Source organism: Oncorhynchus mykiss, chromosome 9 (assembly GCF_057628025.1).
Source record: "Oncorhynchus mykiss isolate SJ-2025 chromosome 9, ASM5762802v1, whole genome shotgun sequence".
Classification (NCBI taxonomy): domain Eukaryota; kingdom Metazoa; phylum Chordata; class Actinopteri; order Salmoniformes; family Salmonidae; genus Oncorhynchus; species Oncorhynchus mykiss.
This window is the reverse complement of record NC_143030.1, coordinates 76767278-76789898: the sequence shown is the minus strand read 5'-3', so window position 1 is coordinate 76789898 and position 22621 is coordinate 76767278. Positions and strand designations below refer to the sequence as shown.

The 22621-nt window shown below is 44.1% G+C and overlaps 1 protein-coding gene across 1 annotated transcript in view; it reads right to left on the bottom strand.

The window, feature by feature from the left end:
- LOC110531270 (sodium-dependent neutral amino acid transporter SLC6A17) overlaps positions 1-21746 on the bottom strand; it is a 37304-nt gene extending 15558 nt beyond the window's left edge. The window contains exons 1-5 of the mRNA XM_036988923.2: positions 21402-21746; positions 13446-13856; positions 9372-9529; positions 6968-7097; positions 3219-3400 (exon numbers count right to left, since the gene is read on the bottom strand). Of these exons, the coding sequence (XP_036844818.1) occupies positions 3219-3400; positions 6968-7097; positions 9372-9529; positions 13446-13743 (768 nt within the window). The 5' untranslated portion in view covers positions 13744-13856; positions 21402-21746. The remainder of the gene's footprint in view (positions 1-3218; positions 3401-6967; positions 7098-9371; positions 9530-13445; positions 13857-21401) is intronic.
- Positions 21747-22621: the final 875 nt, after the last annotated feature.

The window sequence follows — 22621 nt, the reverse complement described above, 5'->3', positions numbered from 1 at the left end:
CGATTAGGCCCGGCTCGCAGTTGGCGTTCCAATTGATCCAAAAGGTGCTCATTGGAGTTGAGGTCAGGGCTCTGTGCAGGCCAGTCAAGTTCTTCCACAACAATCTCAACATTTTTGTACGGACCTTGCCTTGCTTTGTGAACAGGAAATTGTTTCTTCAAATTGTTGCCACAAAGTTGGAAGCACAGAATCGTCTAGAATGTCATCGTAGCATTAAGATTTCCCTTCACTGGAACTAAGGGCCCGAACCATGAAAAACAGCTCCTCCAGTTGTCACTATACATTGGGGCAGGTAGCGTTCTCCTGGCATCTGCCAAACCCAGATTCCTCTATTGGACTGCCAGATGGTGAAGCGTGATTCATCACTCCAGAGAACGCGTTACTAATGGTGGCGAGCTTTAAACCACTCCAGCTGACGCTTGGCATTGCGCATGGTTATCTTAGGCTTGTATGTGGCTGCTCGGCCATGGAAACCCATTTCATGAAGTTCCTGACTAACAGTTCTTATGCTGACGTTGCTTCCAGAGGCAGTTTTGGAACTCTGTAGTGAGTGTTTCAACCGAGGACAGACTATTTTTACGCGCTATTCGCTTCAGTACTCAACGGTCCCTTTCTGTGAGCTTGTGTGGCCTACCACTTAGCGGCTGAGGCGTTGTTGTTACTAGATGTTTCCACTTCACACTAACAGCACTTACAGTTGACCAGGGCAGAAACCTGATGAACTGACTTGTTGGAAAAGTGGCATCCTATGATGGTGCCACTTTGAAAGTCACTTAGCTCCTCAGTAAGGCCATTCTACTGCCAACGTTTGTCTATGGAGATTGCATGGCTGTGCGCTCGATTCTATACATCTGTCAGCAACGGGTGTGGCTGAAATAGCACGAACCCACTAATTTGAAGGGGCGTCCACATACTGCTGTATATATATAGTGTATTTCATAACCACACTGAGCCTAGACTAAGACTAAGACTAACCTCTGAAGACTAAGACTAACCTCTTAAGACTTGCCTAGTTAAATAAAGGTTAAATAAAAACAAAGACTAAACCTCATACATTTTGCGTGCTTCTTTCTCCATAACATAAGAAAATACACAAATAGTATTGAATCGTGATATGCTTAGCATTTTTAGCCTTTCTCACCATAAACTAGTTTAGCCAGTATAGTTTAGTGTAGTGTCATAGTTTAGCCAGTTTAGTTTAGTGTAGTGTCATAGTTTAGCCAGTATAGTTTAGTGTAGTGTCATAGTTTAGCCAGTATAGTTTAGTGTAGTGTCATAGTTTAGCCAGTATAGTTTAGTGTAGTGTCATAGTTTAGCCAGTATAGTTTAGTGTAGTGTCATAGTTTAGCCAGTATAGTTTAGTGTAGTGTCATAGTTTAGCCAGTATAGTTTAGTGTAGTGTCATAGTTTAGCCAGTATAGTTTAGTGTAGTGTCATAGTTTAGCCAGTATAGTTTAGTGTAGTGTCATAGTTTAGCCAGTATAGTTTAGTGTAGTGTCATAGTTTAGCCAGTATAGTTTAGTGTAGTGTCATAGTTAAGCCAGTATAGTTTAGTGTAGTGTCATAGTTAAGCCAGTATAGTTTAGTGTAGTGTCATAGTTTAGCCAGTATAGTTTAGTGTAGTGTCATAGTTAAGCCAGTATAGTTTAGTGTAGTGTCATAGTTTAGCCAGTATAGTTTAGTGTAGTGTCATAGTTTAGCCAGTATAGTTTAGTGTAGTGTCATAGTTTAGCCAGTATAAAACTCTTCATGAAAATCACTAGACGTATACACATGACAGGACACATATTTATACAGCGTGGAAGGTATTGAAAGTCTATAGGGAAAGTCTATAGGGAAAGTCTATAGGGAAAGTCTATAGGGAAATATCTGGATTTGAAACAGTAGAAACTCCAGCACACTAGTATTCTCTAACACTCCATAAGCAACTGAATAGATCTCTTGAGCCCTCAAAGAAGAAAGTTCAACAATACCAGTGTTTCTTTTTCAAGTAACCCCTCCCCCACAGAATCACCCTGTACCTTTCCAGAGCCATATATACCTTCAGATAGTATATTTAAGCAATAAGGCACGAGGAGGTGTGGTATATGGCCAATATACCACGGCTAAGGGATGTTCTTATGCAAGACGCATCGCGGAGTGCCTGGACACAGCCCTTAGCCGTTGTATATTGGCCATATATCACAAACCCCCGAGGTGCCTTATTGCTATTATAAACTGGTTACCAACGTAATTAGAGTTGTAAAAATAAACGTTTTGTCATACCTGTGGTATACGGTCTGATATACCACGGCTGTCAGTCCATTAGTATTCAGGGCTCAAACCACCCAGTTTATAAGCACATACTCTATGTACTGTATGTACTGTCGAAGTCATTTAATCCTAGTAAAAATTACCTGTTTTAGGTCAGTTAGGATCAGTTGAAGTTTTATTTTATTTTTTTATTTATTTCACCTTTATTTAACTAGGCAAGTCAGTTAAGAACAAATTCTTATTTACAATGACGGCCTAGGAACAGTGGGTTAACTGGTCTAGGAACAGTGGGTTAACTGCCTGTTCAGGGGCAGAACGACAGATTTGTACCTTGTCAGCTCGGGGGTTTGGACTTGCAACCTTCCGGTTACAAGGCTAACCACTAGGCTACCCTGCCGCCCCTAGTAAAAATTACTTATAGATACTTTTGTACCTGTTTCCTCCAGCATCTTCACAAGGTCCTTTGCTGTTGTTCTGGGATTGATTTGAACTTTTTGCACCAAAGTACATTCATCTCTAGGAGACAGAACACGTCTCCTTCCTGAGCGGTATGACGGCTGTGTGGTCCCATGGTGTTTATACTTGCGTACTACTGTTTGTACAGAACGTGGTACCTTCAGAACGTGGTACCTTCAGGCGTTTGGAAATTGCTCCCAAGGATGAACCACACTTGTGGAGGTCTACAATTTTTTGGCTGATTTCTTTTGATTTTCCCATGATGTCAAGCAAAGAGACACTGGGTTTGAAGGTAGGCCTTGAAATATATCCACAGGTACACCTCCAATTGACTCAAATGATGTCAATTAGCCTATCAGAAGCTTCTAAAGCCTTGACATTATTTTCTGGAATTTTCCAAGCTGTTTAAAAGGCACAGTCAACTTTGTGTATGTAATGAGATTTAATGACTTCAACCTAAGTGTATGTAAACCTCCGACTTCAACTGTACATATGTCTCGGCCTGTTACCTTCCCAGATGACTGAATACCCTTGATCACTGCCAGACAGACGATGAGCCAGGCGGCGAACAGGGACAGGGTCATCTTCCAGTTGAGGCCTCCGCTGTCCTCGATGGTGCTGGTGATGTTCAAGGTCTGCCGGTACCAGAAGTAGGTGGTGGCAGAAGACTTTTCACACTCCGGTTCGATTACTAGAAGAGGAGGGGAGAGGGGGGAGGAGAGAGGGGAGAAGCGAGAAGGGGAGTGTGGGGGAGGAGAGAGGGGAGATGCGAGAAGGGGAGTGTGGGGGAGGAGATGGGTAGAGGGGGAGGAGAGGAGAAGGGGAGAGGGGAAGAGAAAGAGGGGGAGGAGAAAGGGAGAGGGGGAGGATATAAGTGAGAGGGAAGGAAAGAGGGGAGAGGCAGAGGAGAAAGAGAGAAGGGGTTGAGATAGGCAGGAGAGAGGGGTGAGTGGGGGAGGAGAGAGGGGTGAGTGGGGGAGGAGAGAGGGGTGAGAGGGGGAGGAGAGAGGGGAGAGAGGGGTGAGAGGGGGAGGAGAGAGGAGGACAAGGTTTGAGAAATGTGGAGTGAGAAATAGAAATAGCTGTGAAATAGAGTGAAGTCTAAGATGGTGGTGAATCTGTCTGTCTGTCTGTCTGTCTGTCTGTCTGTCTGTCTGTCTGTCTGTCTGTCTGTCTGTCTGTCTGTCTGTCTACTGGCCGTCTGCCGTCTATCTGCCGTCTATCTGCTGATCTGAACTGGGTGGGATAGTCCTTAACTGATCTGAGAGAGCAGCTCTGATCCTGCATCATGTCAGAACATATGACCAAGTCTCTGTGAGTATTCAGCATACCCTGCGGCTGACAGCCGCCAAAGAGTGATGGCAGGCAGCCGCAGCACACAGTCAGTCAAGAGGCAGGAGGTAGGGAACCCTATGTTAGCCTTTAGCTCATCCACTCACCTCATATTAGCATTTACGTTAGCATGTTAGTATTAGTTGTCTGTACATTAGCAGTTACGTTAGCATGTTAGTGTTAGTTGTCTGCACATTAGCATTTACGTTAGCATGTTAGTATTAGATGTCTGTACATTAGCATTTACATTAGCATGTTATTGTTAGTTGTCTGTGCATTAGCATTTACGTTAGCATGTTAGTGTTTTTAATTTTAAAGGGGTGGATCAGCTTAATATTGCGGAAAGAAATCCATTAATGTAATTGTCTGCATCATTTCCAATCCCCCATATATTTTTGGGGTAAATATATATATCCATACACGCATGCCTACATATACACATATATACATACACATACCTATATAGACTTTTTAAAAGAACATACCTTTATTATTATTCCCCACAAACCCTACCGCCGATCCCCCAATTGGAGTAAACTAATAAACACTTCTGCTTTTACCTTCAGTTTATACATCTTACACACATTTGTACTGACACAGTCTACTTTACAATAGTTATATTTAGTTTGTTTTTAGTCCTTCCTCAATTTCTGATGTCCACCCAGTTTGATTTCTATTTTTAACTGTGCTATTTCACAAAAGTTCTGAACCTATCTACATTTCACAGACCCCGTATGTTTTACATTGGTTATCTTGTTAATATTCCCACCCTTCAGCTCCATTCTACCTCTCCCATCTGTCTCTCAACACCATCCAGTCCCACCCTTCAGCTCCATTCTACCCCTCCCATCTGTCTCTCAACACCATCCAGTCCCACCCTTCAGCTCCATTCTACCCCTCCCATCTGTCTCTCAACACCATCCAGTCCCACCCTTCAGCTCCATTCTACCTCTCCCATCTGTCTCTCAACACCATCCAGTCCCACCCTTCAGCTCCATTCTACCCCTCCCATCTGTCTCTCAACACCATCCAGTCCCACCCTTCAGCTCCATTCTACCCCTCCCATCTGTCTCTCAACACCATCCAGTCCCACCCTTCAGCTCCATTCAACTCCTCCCATCTGTCTCTCAACACCATCCAGTCCCACCCTTCAGCTCCATTCTACCCCTCCCATCTGTCTCTCAACACCATCCAGTCCCACCCTTCAGCTCCATTCTACCCCTCCCATCTGTCTCTCAACACCATCCAGTCCCACCCTTCAGCTCCATTCTACCCCTCCCATCTGTCTCTCAACACCATCCAGTCCCACCCTTCAGCTCCATTCTACCCCTCCCATCTGTCTCTCAACACCATCCAGTCCCACCCTTCAGCTCCATTCTACCCCTCCCATCTGTCTCTCAACATCATCCATTTTGGATTTCTATTTGCCATATATTTTTCAACTGTGCTGTGATGCTTCACAAACAAATTGAACCTTTCTATTCTCATAGCTTCTACAGATTGTAAATTAAAAATAAACATTTTTGCTAAAATAATTATTATATTATTGATTGATTAATTGACTATGGCTTTTCAAATCACCCAGTATTGCTGCCTGCAGCGTTAGTTCTGGGTAAATGTTGCAATTCTTCAGCCATTCCTGGACCTGTGACCAAAAACGAGCTACACATGGACAATACCAAAATAAATGATCTAATGACTCTGCCTCCTCACAGCAGAATCTGCAGAGCTGGGAAGACTGTATCCCCCATATATATACCATTCTATTGGTTGCAAGAATTTTGTATAGTCATTTAAATTGAAAAATTCAAAGTTTTGAATCCGGTGTTGTTTTGCGTATCAATTCATAAACCATGTGCCATGGAATCGGTACATCAAAAATCTCTTCCCAACTATTTTGCAATTTATATGGCACAGCTGTCAGTTTTTTGGTCCTTAAATGAAATTGGTTTGTTTTTATTTATCACACTTTTCTTTAACCATTTATGTTCTTTAATACAGGGCCGACATACAAGTTCCTTACTTTTTCCCCCTTCTACTTACCTCTTCCCTTTTTGTGGTAACGCTGCAATTAGTTGGTTGTAATTTTGGGTAGAGCAGACATGTCCACATGTCTGTGTTAGCTGCATGTGTGACATCACTCCACCAGTCCTATTTATGATATCATTCACTAAAATTATACCTTTTTTAAACATTTCGAAAAAAACATTTTTAATCAATTCGTATATTTGAATTTAACCACAATATTTGTTGTATTATTTGTTGTTATTTGTTGTTATTTGTTATTATTTGTTATTTGTTGTCTTTTCAAATTAAACTGAAATTGCAACCAACTTTCTAAGGCTTGTTTTTAAAAAATTAAGATATTTTGGAGATGATTTCCTTTTCAAACAATCGAAAGTGAGCCGGTGTAATCTGAATAAAAGGAAAAAGGACCTTCTTGAACATAGGATGAGACATTCCTACCAATTTACTAGAGAACCAGTTTGGATTTAAGTAGAACTTTTGTATGACTGATGCCTTTAGTGAGAGGTCTAATGCTTTCATATTTAATCATTTCTGCCCTCCGAATTCATATTCGTTATATAAATAGTCCCTTTTAATTTTATCTGGCTTGCCGTTCCAAATAAAACTGAATATTATGTTAGTGTTCGTTGTCTGTACATTAGCATGTTAGTATTAGTTGTCTGTACATTAGCATGTTAGTGTTAGTTGTCTGTACATTAGTATGTTAGTGTTAGTTGTCTGTACATTAGCATGTTAGTGTTAGTTGTCTGTACATTAGCATGTTAGTGTTAGTTGTCTGTACATTAGCATGTTAGTATTAGTTGTCTGTACATTAGCATGTTAGTATTAGTTGTCTGTACATTAGCATGTTAGTGTTAGTTGTCTGTACATTTTGAGAGTATTTGTGTTTTGTACTCACTGGCTTGGCTTCCGTTGACCACCCTGATGGGGCACTCTGCCCAGGGCAGCGGGTACTGGAAGGACTGGAAAAAGTAGAAGATACTCCAGCCGATGATCACGTTGTAGTACAGGCCCACGAAGCCACACACCTGGAGGGAGAGGGGAGAGGGAGAGGGAGAGGGAGAGTAGAGAGGTAGAGAGAGAGAGAGAGAGAGAGAGAGAGAGAGGTAGAGAGAGAGAGAGAGAGAGAGGTAGAGAGAGAGAGAGAGAGAGAGAGAGGTAGAGAGAGAGAGAGAGAGAGAGAGGTAGAGAGAGAGAGAGGTAGAGAGAGAGAGAGGTAGAGAAAGAGAGAGAGAGAGGTAGAGAGGTAGAGAGAGAGAGGTAGAGAGAGAGGTAGAGAGAGAGAGATAGAGAGAGAGAGGTAGAGAGGTAGAGAGAGAGGTAGAGAGAGGTAGAGAGAGAGAGATAGAGAGGTAGAGAGAGAGAGAGAGAGGTAGAGAGAGAGAGAGGTAGAGAGGTAGAGAGAGAGAGAGGTAGAGAGAGAGAAAGAGAGATAGAGAGAGAGAGAGAGAGAGAGAGAGAGAGAGAGAGAGGTAGAGAGAGAGAGAGAGAGAGAGAGGTAGAGAGAGAGAGAGGTAGAGAAAGAGAGAGAGAGAGGTAGAGAGGTAGAGAGAGAGAGGTAAGAGAGCGGTAGAGAGAGAGAGGTAGAGAGAGCGGTAGAGAGAGAGAGATAGAGAGAGAGAGGTAGAGAGGTAGAGAGAGAGAGGTAGAGAGAGGTAGAGAGAGAGAGATAGAGAGAGAGAGAGAGGTAGAGAGGTAGAGAGAGAGAGAGAGAGGTAGAGAGAGAGAGAGGTAGAGAGGTAGAGAGAGAGAGAGGTAGAGAGAGAGAAAGAGAGAGAGAGAGAGAGAGAGAGGTAGAGAGAGAGAGAGGTAGAGAGAGAGAGAGGTAGAGAGGTAGAGAGAGAGAAAGAGAGAGAGAGAGAGAGAGAGAGAGAAGAGAGAGAGAGAGAGAGAGAGAGAGAGAAAGGGAGAGAGGTAGAGAGGAGAGAGGAAGAACAATCCTTAGGTCTTCCTGAGAAACTCAAACATACAAACATCTATTTTTAGTATTCAGGTGTTTTTATATTGTTAATTTGCTATGTTGTGGGAAACCCATAGCAATTCAGAGCATCCAATCAACCAAAAGGGTGGTGTAGTCTAGGTTACACAAACACACGCTTTCCGAGCCAACACGACACACAACACAACACACAAAGCTAAACAAGGCAACTCAATTGACATTCTGTAGGCAGTACGAACAGGACCGCCCTCTCCCGTGTTCTCTGCTCAGACACTCGTGTAGCCCACAGCTGAAGTGCCTATGAATAATAGAGGTGTGTTCTTCCAGCAGTGTTCTAGCTGGTCGTCAGTGGTCGTATTTATAGCTTCTGGGCAGAGCTTGAGCTCCTCGTGTTACATCCAGCCTGCCTCGGCCCTCACGGCCTCTGCCTCGGCCCTCACTGCTTCTGCCTCGGCCCTCACTGCCTCTGCCTCGGCCCTCACTGCCTCTGCCTCGGCCCTCACTGCCTCTGCCTCGGCCCTCACTGCCTCTGCCTCAGCCCTCACTGCCTCAGCCTCGGACCTCACTGCCTCTGCCTCAGCCCTCACTGCCTCTGCCTCGGCCCTCACTGCCTCTGCCTCGGCCCTCACTGCCTCTGCCTCGGCCCTCACTACCTCTGCCTCGGCCCTCACTGCCTCTGCCTCAGCCCTCAGGGAGTACCAGGTAATAACATGGCTATATACAGAGAGTACCAGTAACTAGTCGATTTGCAGGGGTACAAGGTAACTGAGATAGCTATGTACATATAGGAAGAGATAAAGTCATTAGACAACAGGATAGATAATAAACAGTAGCAGCAGCTGGTAGCTGCAGTCTTATGGCTTGGGGTAGAAGCTGTTCAGGGTCTGTTGGTTCCAGACTTGGTGCACTGGTACCGCTTGCAGTGCAGAAGCAGAGAGAACAGTCTGGCTTGGGTGGCTGGAGTCTTTGACAATTTTTGGGGCATTCCTTGACACCGCCTGGTATAGAAGACCTGGATGGCAGGGAGCTCGGCCCAAGTGTAGCACCTTACGGTCAGGTGCCTTGCAGTCGCCGTACCAATTGGTGATGCAGCCAGTCAATATGCTCTTAATGGTGCAGCTGTAGAACTTTTTGAGGATCTGAGGGCCCATGCCAAATCTTTTTCAGTCTCCTAAGGGGGAAGAGGCGCTGTCATGTCCTCTTCACAACTGTGTGGGTGTGTGTGGACGATGTTAATTCCTTAGTGATAAGGACACCAAGGAACTTGAGTGAGTGTGTGTGTGTGTCTCTCTCTCTGTGTGTGTGTGTGTGTGTGTGTGTGTGTGTGTGTGTGTGTGTGTGTGTGTGTGCGCGCGCATCTCACCATTAGACTGGAGACCCCGATGCCTCCTAGCTGAGGGTAAACATAGTTCCACACTCCAATGCTCCCACGCCGGATCCTCTGTCCCACCGCCAGCTCCAGAAAGAACAGAGGGATCCCAATGAGAATGAGGAGGATAAAGTAAGGGACCAGGTACGCACCTGAGGGAGGTGAGGAGGGGGGGGGAGAGAGAGGGGGGAGAGAGAGAGGAGAGAGAGAGAGAGAGGGAGGGAGAGAGAGAGAGAGAGAGAGAGGGAGGGAGAGAGGGAGAGAGAGAGAGAGAGAGAGAGAGGGAGAGAGAGAGAGAGAGAGAGAGAGAGGGAGAGAGAGAGGGAGAGAGAGGGAGAGAGAGGGAGAGAGAGGAGAGAGGAGAGAGAGGGAGAGGGAGAGAGGGAGAGAGAGGAGAGAGAGAGTGGAGAGAGAGAGAGAGAGAGAGAGGAGAGAGAGAGAGAGAGGGAGGGAGAGAGGGAGAGAGAGAGAGGGATAGAGAGGGAGAGAGAGCGAGAGAGAGAGAGGAGGGAGAGAGAGAGGGAGAGAGAGAGGGAGAGGGAGAGAGAGAGAGAGAGAGAGAGAGAGAGAGAGAGAGAGAGAGAGAGAGAGAGAGAGAGAGAGAGAGAGAGAGAGGGAGAGAGAGAGAGAGAGAGAGAGAGAGAGAGAGAGAGAGAGAGAGAGGAGAGGGAGAGAGAGAGTCAATTACAATCTGTAAAGGTCAAACTTGAAACAGCCTTCTGGATGGAAGGAAAAGGCCAGCTCTGAAATGTCTCAAGCTAACCAAACAAAGCCAGACTACTTTTTAATGTCCTCTATTATTGGTCTCCCGTGTGGCGCAGTGGTCTAAGGCACTGCATCTCAGTGCTGGAGATGTCACAGACCCTGATTTGATTCCAGGCTGTATCGCAACTGGCTGTGATTGGGAGTCCCATGGTGTGGTGCACAACTGTCACAGCGTCATCTGGGTTAGGGTTTGGCTGGGGTAGGCTGTCATTGTAAATAAGAATTTGTTCTTAACTGACTTGCCTAGTTAAATAAAGGTTAAATAAAAAAAATCCTACTTCTGCAGCCTCACCACCTCCTGTCTCTCTCTGTCTTCCACTATAACTGTACCTCTTTTTAGTTCCACTGAGCATCATCACCATCACCATCACTCACAAACAACAAGTCCCAGTTGAGAGAGAAGACAATGTAGCGGCACAATGGTGACAGGATTTCAGCCGGATAGAACACACACACACACACACACACATTCCATTTAGCCTACTCACACATCTAAAGAGAAACATCAGAGAAGATCGAGACAGTGAGATATGAACCCTAAGATGGGGGCTCTCACTCTGTGATGTGTATCCAGTACATGTATGACCTCCATGACTCCTTCATCAGGGGTGGTTGAGAACTGGGGGGGGGGGGGGGGGGCTCCATGACTGCTTCTTCAGGGATGGATGAGAACTGGGGGGGGGCTCCATGACTACTTCTTCAGGGATGGATGAGAACTGGGGGGGGGGGCTCCATGACTACTTCTTCAGGGATGGATGAGAACTGGGGGGGGGCTCCATGACTACTTCTTCAGGATGGATGAGAACTGGGGGGGGGCTCCATGACTACTTCTTCAGGGATGGATGAGAACTGGGGGGGGGGGCTCCATGACTACTTCTTCAGGGATGGATGAGAACTGGGGGGGGGCTCCATGACTACTTCTTCAGGGATGGATGAGAACTGGGGGGGGGGGGCTCCATGACTACTTCTTCAGGGATGGATGAGAACTGGGGGGGGGGTTCCATGACTACTTCTTCAGGGATGGATGAGAACTGGGGGGGGGGGGGGGGGGCTCCATGACTACTTCAACAGGATGGATGAGAACTGGGGGGGGGGGGGGGGGGGGGGGGCGCTCCATGACTACTTCAACAGGATGGATGAGAACTGGGGGGGGGGGGCTCCATGTTGCATGGTACCATAGTATGACTGCTTCATTGTCCTCCAAGCAAATAGTGTCACTGTCACATTACAGAGAAAATACATCTGCAGCATTTAAGCTAATATCGCTCTCATTTCCTGAATGCCAAGTGCAGTTTATTGCAGATAGATATACTAGGGTACTATAGTACTAAGGTATACTAGGGTATTATAGTACTAGTGTATACTAGGGTACTATAGTACTAAGGTATACTAGGGTACTATATACTAAGGTATACTAGGGTATTATAGTACTAGTGTATACTAGGGTACTATAGTACCAGTGTATACTAGGGTACTATAGTACTAGTGTATACTAGGGTACTATAGTACTAAGGTATACTAGGGTATTATAGTACTAGTGTATACTAGGGTACTATAGTACCAGTGTATACTAGGGTACTATAGTACTAGTGTATACTAGGGTACTATAGTACTAAGGTATACTAGTACTAGTGTAGCCTAGGGCAGTATACCAGTGATGGCGTTAGTTCATACACGCTCTAACCACTAGGCTACCTGCCGCCCCATCTCAAGACATCCCTTTAAATACGATGTACCTTTAAGGTGTAATTTTGTCCACAGACTCATTAGAATATATCAAGAGAACGGGTTCAGAATATTATGTAGGGATCGATAACAGAAAGCTAAATATATGAATGTTCGTCTTCTGTTCAGTACCAACAGGTGATTAAAAAATACACTGATCTTGTTTGATTGTTCAGGTTTAGGAAAGTACTTCTGAATCATTAAAAAAAACTGTTTTGGAGAGCCTTAAGCATGAAAAAAAAAAAGAAAACTAAGGTTTGATTCATTCTGAAAATTGCCACATTCAGTTCTTCAACCCATGGTAATGTTGGAAGATTAGTGTACATAGAATTATAATAGGGGGAATAGTGTGCAACTCGTAGGCTATACCCTCGTCTGTCGCCTGCACTAACCATGGAACTGTGTGATGTCACAGCCAAGTATTGCACCATCAGTCAGGTTCCAACTAACAGTTGGTCAGGGGCGGCAGGTAGCCTAGTGGTTAGCACGTCGGGCCAATAACCCGAAAGTTTACTGGATCGAATCCCTGAGTTGACAAGGTAAAAATCTGTTATTCTGCCCCTGAACAAGGCAGTTAACCCATTGTTCCCTGGTAGGCTGTCACTGTAAAATAAGAATTAGTTCTTAACTGACTTTCCTAGTTAAATAAAGATTAAATTTAAACAATAAATTGGCAGTTGGCGATACTGACAGCGAATAATATTCAACAGGAAACAGGAAACAGGAACCTCTCACACTGTCATTACCACCTGCTCTACATTGTTGTAGGAGCCCTGAGAGGCTGATCCTATGGCAACATGTGATCCTGTCACGACTCCTACCGACGGTTGCTCCCCTTCCTGTTCGGGTGGCGCTCGGCGCTCGTCGTCACCGGCCTACTAGCTGCCACTGATCCCTTTTCCCCCCTTTCTGTTCATTGGTTTCACCTGTGTTCATTTTAGGCTGATTGGTCTGGCTTTATTTACCAGCATTAAAAGGTATAGCTCTACTACGTTACAGATCCACAGCACATTAAGTCATGATAGAAGCATATTTTCCACCTGCTAAATTGGGTCCTGTCACCCAATATTAGCCATAAGAGCTGGAGGGTTATCTTTTACTATGTCTGAACCCTGATTGTGAACGTCATCATCATCATCATCATCATCGTCATCCTCATCCTCATCATCGTCATCATCATCCTCATCCTCATCATCGTCATCATCATCCTCATCATCATCATCATCATCATCATCCTCATCATCATCATCCTCATCATCATCATCATCCTCATCATCATCATCATCCTCATCATCATCCTCATCATCCTCATCATCGTCATCCTCATCATCATCATCCTCATCATCATCCTCATCATCATCATCCTCATCCTCATCATCATCCTCATCATCGTCATCATCATCCTCATCCTCATCCTCATCATCGTCATCCTCATCCTCATCCTCATCATCGTCATCATCATCATCATCGTCATCATCATCATTATAACACAGTTCACTTAGGTCAAATAAAGATACACTGGGTTCTCCCCATTATTCCCCACCAGAGACTACAGTACCCAGAATCTCCAGTACCCACCTCCTCCATTCTTCTGACACAGGTAAGGGAACCTCCAGACGTTGCCCAAGCCTACAGAAAACCCAACCTGGGCCAGGATATACTGCAGCTTGCTGTTCCAGGCCGGCCTCCCCTCCTCGTCCCCTGGAGAAGGCAGCAGGCCCTTGCCCATGGCTGGCTGGGCCCCGGGGCTGAGACCCATACTCATCCGGCTGCTCTTATAGTCCAGGGGCTCGGCCAGGGTCAGGAGGTCCGCCACTGACTCAGTGACTGGATCACTGTGAGGGAGTCCCAAGGTCACCTTGCTGTTCTTAAGCATGGTGACGGTGGGTGGTAGGAGTCTGACGGGTCAGAGGTCAGAGATGTTCAGAGGGTCGAATCCACAGAGATGTGAAGAAGGACGCAGTTGGGGTACGCTGCTTTGTCCAGAATCTGTGAAGAGAAAGGTTTAGAGATGGTTACTGAATAAACTGTGTTATCTACAAGACCAAGGTGAAAATATGTTATTTCCAGCCAGCCAGCCAGCCAGCCAACCAGCCAGCCAGCCAGCCAGCGAGCCAGCCAGCCAGCCAGCCAGGGTCCTTCACTTTTCTTCCTCAGAGGACTGTTGGTTTAGCCCAACAGCTGATGGAGAAAGCCTGTGCTAAGTAGACTGAGTAGAGGACCAGCGCACGCAAGATCTGGTCCTGAGTTCTGGCACCACGGCACACAGTTCTGGCACCACGGCAGACAGCTCTGGCACCACAACAGACAGCAGAATGAGTTCTGGCACCACGGCACACAGTTCTGGCACCACAGCACACAGCTCTGGCACCACGGCAGACAGCTCTGGCACCACAGCTGACATCATACTGAGTTCTGGCACCACAACAGACAGTTCTGGCACCACAGCTGACAGTTCTGTCACCACAACAACTGACAGCAGAATGAGTTCTGGCACCACAACAACAGACAACAGACAGTAGACAGGCAGTCCCAAGTGCAACAGAGGTGGAGCTGTGAAGCTTGTCTGAGACCTGAAAACGTGCACTTAGCTCCTCCGGCTAATGCCTAGGCTTTACTCAGCAGGCTAACACAGTCGAAGCCACACAATGTTTGAATGGGCTTAAATACTTTAAATTGACATGAAATACTTGACATTTAAATGAAACAGCCAATAATGGGACGACAAGAACATCAACGGATTAAAATGCCAAGCAACAACTAAGCCAAGAGATAGGACCTCAGATGGGGCATATATCTTGAAAGTCATATTATCAGACTTTGAGGTTAACTTTCTGAGCTGTTTCAGTGACTGCCTCTAAAGTCATCACCTGTTGGACGGGCAGGCAGGTCTGTTTGATCTAAACGGAGGCCATTGAAGCTGTGAGGGTCAAGAGACCAGCTAGACGTCATAATTAAACATGGTCTCTCATGTGCAGCAGGGAGGGAGTTCTCACTGAGACGGCCACCCAGAGACCAGTCCAACTGCACTCTGTCTGCACGTAACATCACATTCCTTAGCTAGAACAATCTCCTGCAGTCACGACATGCTGCTTTCACATACTCCTCAGTGGACTCCGTCAGTATTCAATAAACCATGGCTCGTCCCTTGGTTCTCACACACTCAGTACTCAACACCTCTTGACTTCTTCCAGAGAATAGATATTAGAGACAAATCAAGGCTTTGTCCCAAATGACATCCTAATCCATGTATAGTGCACTACTTCTGACCCCAGTCCTATGGGCCCTGGTCAAAAGTAGTGCACTATATAGGGTGCCATTTGGGGACTTAGACAATACTGTATGTATCTCTGAAGTCTACAGCACTTCATCACATAGTCATCAGTTTAGTCTCCATCTCACTGTGGAAGCCTATACACAGTACATTGTAATTGGTTTTAAAAAAATAGTTGGTAATAGTTGGTAACAAAATGTTCAAAGTCTCCAGGAGATGTGCATCCCAAATGGCACCCTAACACTGCATACAATAACCTGTTTCCCAGTGTGCACATGTACAGTACCAGTATAAGGTATGGAAACACCTACTCATTCAAGGGTTTTTCTTTATTTTTTACGATTTTCTACATTGTAGACTATTAGTCAAGGCATCTAAACTATGAAATAACACATATGGAATCATGTAGTAACCAAAAAAGTGTTAAAAGAATCAAAATATATTTTATATTTTCGATTCTTCAAAGTAGGCACAGGTCAGTCAGCTGAGATGAAGCTACACAGACAGCGAGTAGTCCCATAATGACATGTACTGACTGTAGGTCAGTCAGCTGAGATGAAGCTACACAGACAGCGAGTAGTCCCATAAAGACATGTACTGACTGCAGGTCAGTCAACTGAGATGAAGCTACACAGACAGCGAGTAGTCCCATAAAGACATGTACTGACTGCAGGTCAGTCAGCTGAGATGAAGCTACACAGACAGCGAGTAGTCCCATAAAGACATGTACTGACTGTAGGTCAGTCAGCTGAGATGAAGCTACACAGACAGCGAGTAGTCCCATAAAGACATGTACTGACTGCAGGTCAGTCAACTGAGATGAAGCTACACAGACAGTGAGTAGTCCCATAAAGACATGTACTGACTGCAGGTCAGTCAGCTGAGATGAAGCTACACAGACAACTAGTAGTCCCATACAGACATGTACTGACAGTAACATTGTTCTACATCTTACAATATTCTCAAGGATTTATATATATATAACCACTGCTAATACACCACACTGACTCAGATGCAGCTGCACATCGGTATTGGAATGAAAGAAACAGGCATAAGTTGTCGTCGGACACCGCGCACGAAGAGAGCAAAGGAACAGGGAAATCAAATAGTGAAGCCGGCGTCACCAGAGACAGGTTACTTTATAAATGTAAACCAATCCATACATTTTAAATACAATACTTGAGTTTTGAAAAGTTGAGACTTGTTCCACAGATTTTAGTGTGCTTTATTGAGATTTGAGATTCCAGTATTGCTTATTGAGATTCCAGTGTTCTTTATTGAGATTCCAGTGTTCTTTATTGAGATTCCAGTGTTCTTTATTGAGATTCCAGTGTTGTTTATTGAGATTCCAGTGTTGCTTATTGAGATTCCAGTGTTGTTTATTGAGATTCCAGTATTGCTTATTGAGATTCCAGTGTTCTTTATTGAGATTCCAGTATTGCTTATTGAGATTCCAGTGTTCTTTATTGAGATTCCAGTGTTGTTTATTGAGATTCCAGTGTTGTTTATTGTGATTCCAGTGTTGTTTATTGAGATTCCAGTGTTGCTTATTGAGATTCCAGTGTTGTTTATTGAGATTCCAGTGTTGTTTATTGAGATTCCAGTATTGCTGATTGAGATTCCAGTGTTGTTTAATGGCAAAATAACTTGTCTCCTATAATTTTACAGAATCTGGAAAATCAGAATCTGGAAAGTCAGTCCAAAAATAACTCTCTGCTAAAGAGAAGCAGCGTTTTGCTGGTGCTACTGAAGACATTATGTCTGATGTGGAGACAGAATCAGAGGAGATGGATTCCTTTTGAAGAACTTCCCCACCCTGACACTTCCTTGAGTTTGAGGGCCTGATTGCATCAGCAGACCGGAGAAGAAGGGCCTTTCGGGGAGAAAAAGCCCCTACCCAGAACATCTGATTATGCAATAGACCACAGACAATCACATGCACCTTAAGAGACGATTTTCACTGACTCTTCACACCTGCTTCTAAACTAAATTTTTGCACCTACTCTCACTCACCAACCAACTTACATATTCACAGCTTGAACATCACCCTCTTCTTCTAAATATTCTTATAAATGTGTTGATATTGTGTATTTTATTATAAATGTGTTGATATTGTGTATTTTCTTATAAATGTGAGGGCATTGTGTGTTTTTTTTAATAAATGTGTTGATATTGTGTCTTTTTTGATGGATATGTATTGCACTGTTGAGGAGAGCTTGCAATATTAGTTTTGTTTTATTTCCTTACTTAGTTTGATAAAAAAATGTCTTATGTTATACACTTTTTTTTTAAAAATGTTTATATTATTTCCTTAGAGATATTTTATTTAATAATTTGTTTGACTTTTTAACACTTGTTATTTTCTTTGGGGGGGGGGGGGGTTAATAATATATATTTTTGAATTTTTATTAACTATGTCTTGGCTCATCTTGTATACTTTATTTGCCAAATAAAATAATTATTTCATATTTTGTTCCGTTACAGTCTTATTCTAAAACGGATTAAATACATGTGTTCCTCATCAATGTACACACAATACCCCATAATGACATCACAATACCCCATAATGACATCACAATACCCCATAATGACATCACAATACCCCATAATGACATCACAATACCCCATAATGACAAAGTGAAAACAGGTACCTTATTTACATAATTATTCAGACCTTTTGCTATATGACTCGAAATTGAGCTCAGGTGCATCCTGTTTCCATTGATCATCATTGAAATGTTTCTACAACTTGATTGGAGTCCACCTGTGGTAAATTCAAATGATTGGACCTGATTTGGAAAGGCACACACCTGTTTATATAAGGTCCCACAGTTGACAGTGCATGTCAGAGCAAAAACCAAGCCATGAGGTCAAATTAATTGTCCATAGAGCTCCGAGACAGGATTGTGTCAAGGCACAGACCTGGGGAAGGGTACCAAAAAATGTCTGCAGCGTTGAAGGTCCCCAAGAACACAGTGGCCTTCATAATTTTTAAATGGAAGAAATTTGGAACCACCAAGATTCTTCCTAGAGCTGGCCGCCCGGGCAAATTGAGCAATCGGGGGAGAAGGGCCTTGGTCAGGGAGGTGACCAAGTACGTGAAGGTCACTCTGACAGAGCTCCAGAGTTCCTCTGTGGAGATGATAGAACCTTTGCAAAAATGTCCAAAAACCTGTTTTTGCAATGTCATTATGGGGTATTGTGTGTAAATTGATGAGGAAAAAACACAATTTAATCAAGGTGTAATCATTAGTTCAACAGTTGCAAACAAGAGTTTCTATTGGACAAATTCAGGTATGTTGATCCCCGTTTTGTTCCGTTTGCTTACGTTTAAGAATTTTTTCAACGGAATCAGCGGAATGAATACAACCCTGATCACCCGTTAACACAGTTCACTTTCATAGCAGCCATGTTGTATTCCTTCTCACATCAATGCGCTCTCCTCCTCTCACCTCTTCCCTTCACTTGTGGACTTCAATGCACAACGCATCAGCTGTATGTGACCAGGCGAAAAAAAACTTTAGAAGCCAAACCGCTACATACAGCCTATGTTGTTCTCGCCATGTTAGCTAAAGGAACGTCATAGTCACCTAATAGAACTAACAAGTTAGTAAACTCACTACAATCATGCAGCAACGTTACAGTGTACAGTCAGTAAGCAGTTAGGGAGGGGTTGTTGTCCTGGCACCACACGGCCAGGTCTCTGACCTCCTCCCTATAGGCTGTCTCATCGTTGTCGGTGATCAGGCCTACCACTGTTGTGTCATCTGCAAATGTAATGATGGTGCTGGAGTCGTTCCTGGCCGTGCAGTCATGAGTGAACAGGGAGTACAGGAGGGGACTGAGCACGCACCCCTGAGGGGCTCCAGTGTTGAGGATAAGCATGGCAGATGTGTTGCTACCTACCCTTACCAACTGGGGGCGGCCCGTCAGGAAGTCCAAGATCCAGTTGCAGAGGGAGGTGTTGAGCTCCTTAGCTTAGTGATGAGCTTTGTGGACACTATGGTGTTGAACCCTGAGCTGTATTCAATGAATAGCATTCTCACATAGGTGTTCCTTTTTTCCAGGTGGGAATGGGCAGTGTGGAGTGCATGAGAGATTGCATCATCTGTGGATCTGTTGGGGCGGTATGCAAATTAGAGTGGGTCTAGGGTTTCTGGGGTGATTGTGTTGATGTGAGCCATGACCAGCCTTTTAAAGCACTTCGGGACGGGTCGGTAGTCATTTAGGCAGGTTACCTTAGTGTTCTTGGGCACATGGACTATGGTGGTCTGCCTTGTACTGAGGAGTGCCTTCCGTCTCGCCACTCTACCATAAAGGCCTGATTGGTTGAGTGATTGGTGGAGTGCCGCAGAGATGGTTGTCCTTCTGGAAAGTTCTCCCATCTACACAGAGGAACTCTGGAGCTTTGTCAGTGAACATCGGGTTCTTGTTCACCTCCCTGACCAAGGCTTTTGTCCCCCGATGGCCGGGCGGCCAGCTCTACGAAGAGGCTTGGTGGAATGATTGAGGACACTGTTCTTAGGGACCTTCAATGCTACATAAATGTTTTGGTACCCTTATCCAGATCTGAGCCTTGTCCAATCATTTTGAATTTACCCCAGGTGGACTCCAATCAAGTTATAGAAACATCTCAAGGATGATCAATAGAAACAGGATGCACCTGAGCTCAATTTCAATTCTCATAGCAAAGGGTCTGAATACTTATGTAAATAAGGTAATACTTATGTAAATGCTGTATTTCTGTTTATGTTTTGTATTTTTTTGTGGCAAAAATAATCACTTTGTTATTATGGGGTATTGTGTGTAGATTGCTGAGGATTATTATTTTTTAATCCATTTTAGACAAGTCTGTAACGTAACAAAATGTGGAAAAGTCAAGGGGTCTGAATACTTTCCGAAGGCACTGTAATTATAAATATGGCATCAAAATGTTGAGAATCGGATCTCCACCCTAGCTGATCATTGTATGCAGCTTGTTCTGATCGTAGAGTAATGAAACAGGCAGGGAAATTGAGCTTGTCTGTGGTGGTCGGTGAACCCTCAACCTTCTGGCTCGTAGCCACAAAAGCATGCTGAAGTGGCAATGTCGATATCCACATTTATAAACACAGGGTCGCTCCAGTTATTGTAGTTGTGGTCGTAAACATTATTTTTAGTTAATTATATGACAGGGAGGGTGTTCAATTTATTTTACAGTACAAGGGGAGGGTCATGTGAAAATATGTGTAACTTTGGGGGATGGGGGGGTGCATTTGTTTTTGGATGACACCTTGAGTTGGACCAGCCCCTCCCCCACGGTAAATTTCGATCTGTCCCTTATGTTTAACCTTTATTTAAAGAGGCAAGTCAGTTAAGAACTAAATCTTATTTTACAATGAGGGCCTACCCCAGCCAAACCCTCCCCTAACCTGGACGACTCTGGGCCAATTGTGTGCCGCCCTATGGGCCTCCCGATCACAGCCGGTTGTGATACAGCCCGTGATCGAACCAGGGTCTGTAATGTCAAACTCAAAACTACTGGGGAAAAGAATGGCCTTCTCTGAGGACAACAAATTAGTATATTCTATAGAATCTATTATATTCTATTCCTTGTGGTTCCCGAGTCAATTTGGGTTAAAAACGGAGTAAAAATCCCATAGCATCTTGACTTCTAGCATCTTGATAAGATAGGTGTGCATCCTCCAGGCCGAACCGAGAGACATCATCGTCACGTGTCCACAGGCACACTGCGTAATGTGACGCTCCATAGTGGAATTGGTTTTATTATTGCTTCAAACAGTTCAAAAACCAGATGGAGGAGACACGAATTGTCGCCAAGGTCAAATCAAGAAAAAACCGAATAGGACATCCACATCCGTGCATCCAAAGACGGAGCAAAGTAGAATACTTCCTCAATCACTGACCTGATCACCAAATACGTTTGATACCTGGCATGAAAGACGCAGACGCGCATCGTAGGCCCATTATCGAACTAAATATTGTAGACCACACCGCAACCTATATGCTATGAGGGCTCATCTCGCACCGAAAAGGGCGAACGGTTTCTATAGGCAAACCAACAGTATAAAATAGCCTAATGCAACAATCATGCAGAAATGCCAACACGTATTATAGACATATTTGACAGGGTGAGAAATAACGGTTAATTTCCATTGACTATAACAATGATCTCATTATTGCAGCCTATAGATATGTCATGATGCAATCGAATAACGCTGATGGAAATAAGAATCGTAAAGGCTCAATGCCATTCTTACCTTATTCGCAGTTGAACAACAGTCTATATTTAAATCCCCACGTTCAGTAAGGCAAATATTCACCCATCTCTCCTCTGTGCGCACTGAGATGCGAAATCACCGAGAGCTCCTTGATGGAAATTGACATGCGGTGAGGCGCGTAAAGTCTGACGCAAACAGACATCCACCGGTTCTCATTGGCAAGTTTAGCGGCTAATAACGGTCACTTTTACACACATTAACGACCATTTATTTTATTACTTAATCAATACAACAATGGTATTGTCTATATTATCACAGTGATAATATAGACACTGCGGGTTTATTCCACGTGGCTGATGTTGGTGGCACAACTCCCACGTATTTAGGGATTACTATGGGGAAGGTTTTTTCCATCACGATGAAACCTGACGCAGGTTTGAGTCATCCTAACTTCTTACGTCAGCAGATGTTTACAAACCTATTTTAAAGCATCTGACTGCAGTATATTCGGTCCTGTGGGAAAATAACAACACAGGTGTTCTGTGTAACCCGCGTGAGTGCTTTCATTGACTAAAAGAGATGATGCCATGTTGTTCGAAGCAGGCATCAAATTGTTTTGTCACAGCTGGTTGAAGTGGAGCAAAACACGCCTTATGATCACAGCTGGTTGAAGTGGAGCAAAACACGCCTTATGATCACAGGTGCAGGGGTCAACCAACATTACGCTATGCTATATGATACTCATTTGGTGTGTGATTTAGCACCCCATCAAACACGTTTGACAGAAAGACATCACATGCTCAATTGGCGCCTGTAAATATGTAATAGGACATTTGCATATCCAAACAGTGTATTTTGTCCAATTACACCTAGCTGTAGGGCGTTGTCTTCTGACAAAGAAACATTCAAATTAATGAGCAAATATATTGTTCACATCATCGTTATTACTGGTAATTGCACGTTATAGATATGGTTACTGTATAGTGAGACATCACTGCCATTTTAAACATGCTGTGGCATACCATGATGTGTTGTATTTCTGTGTAATATGTTGTCGCAACAACATCACATGTGTCTTTCGGGCTATTTCTTTATTGCCTCCACTGTCCTCCTGAGTTATTTTGACCATCCATTTTATGGCACAGTCATTTTTCTTTTTTTTGACATCAGGGATTTATTCTGACCTTGGCCCTATCTATCTAGCCCTGCTCTGTTGAGACTATTTATTACACTGTATATGGCATGTTACAGCCCCGCTC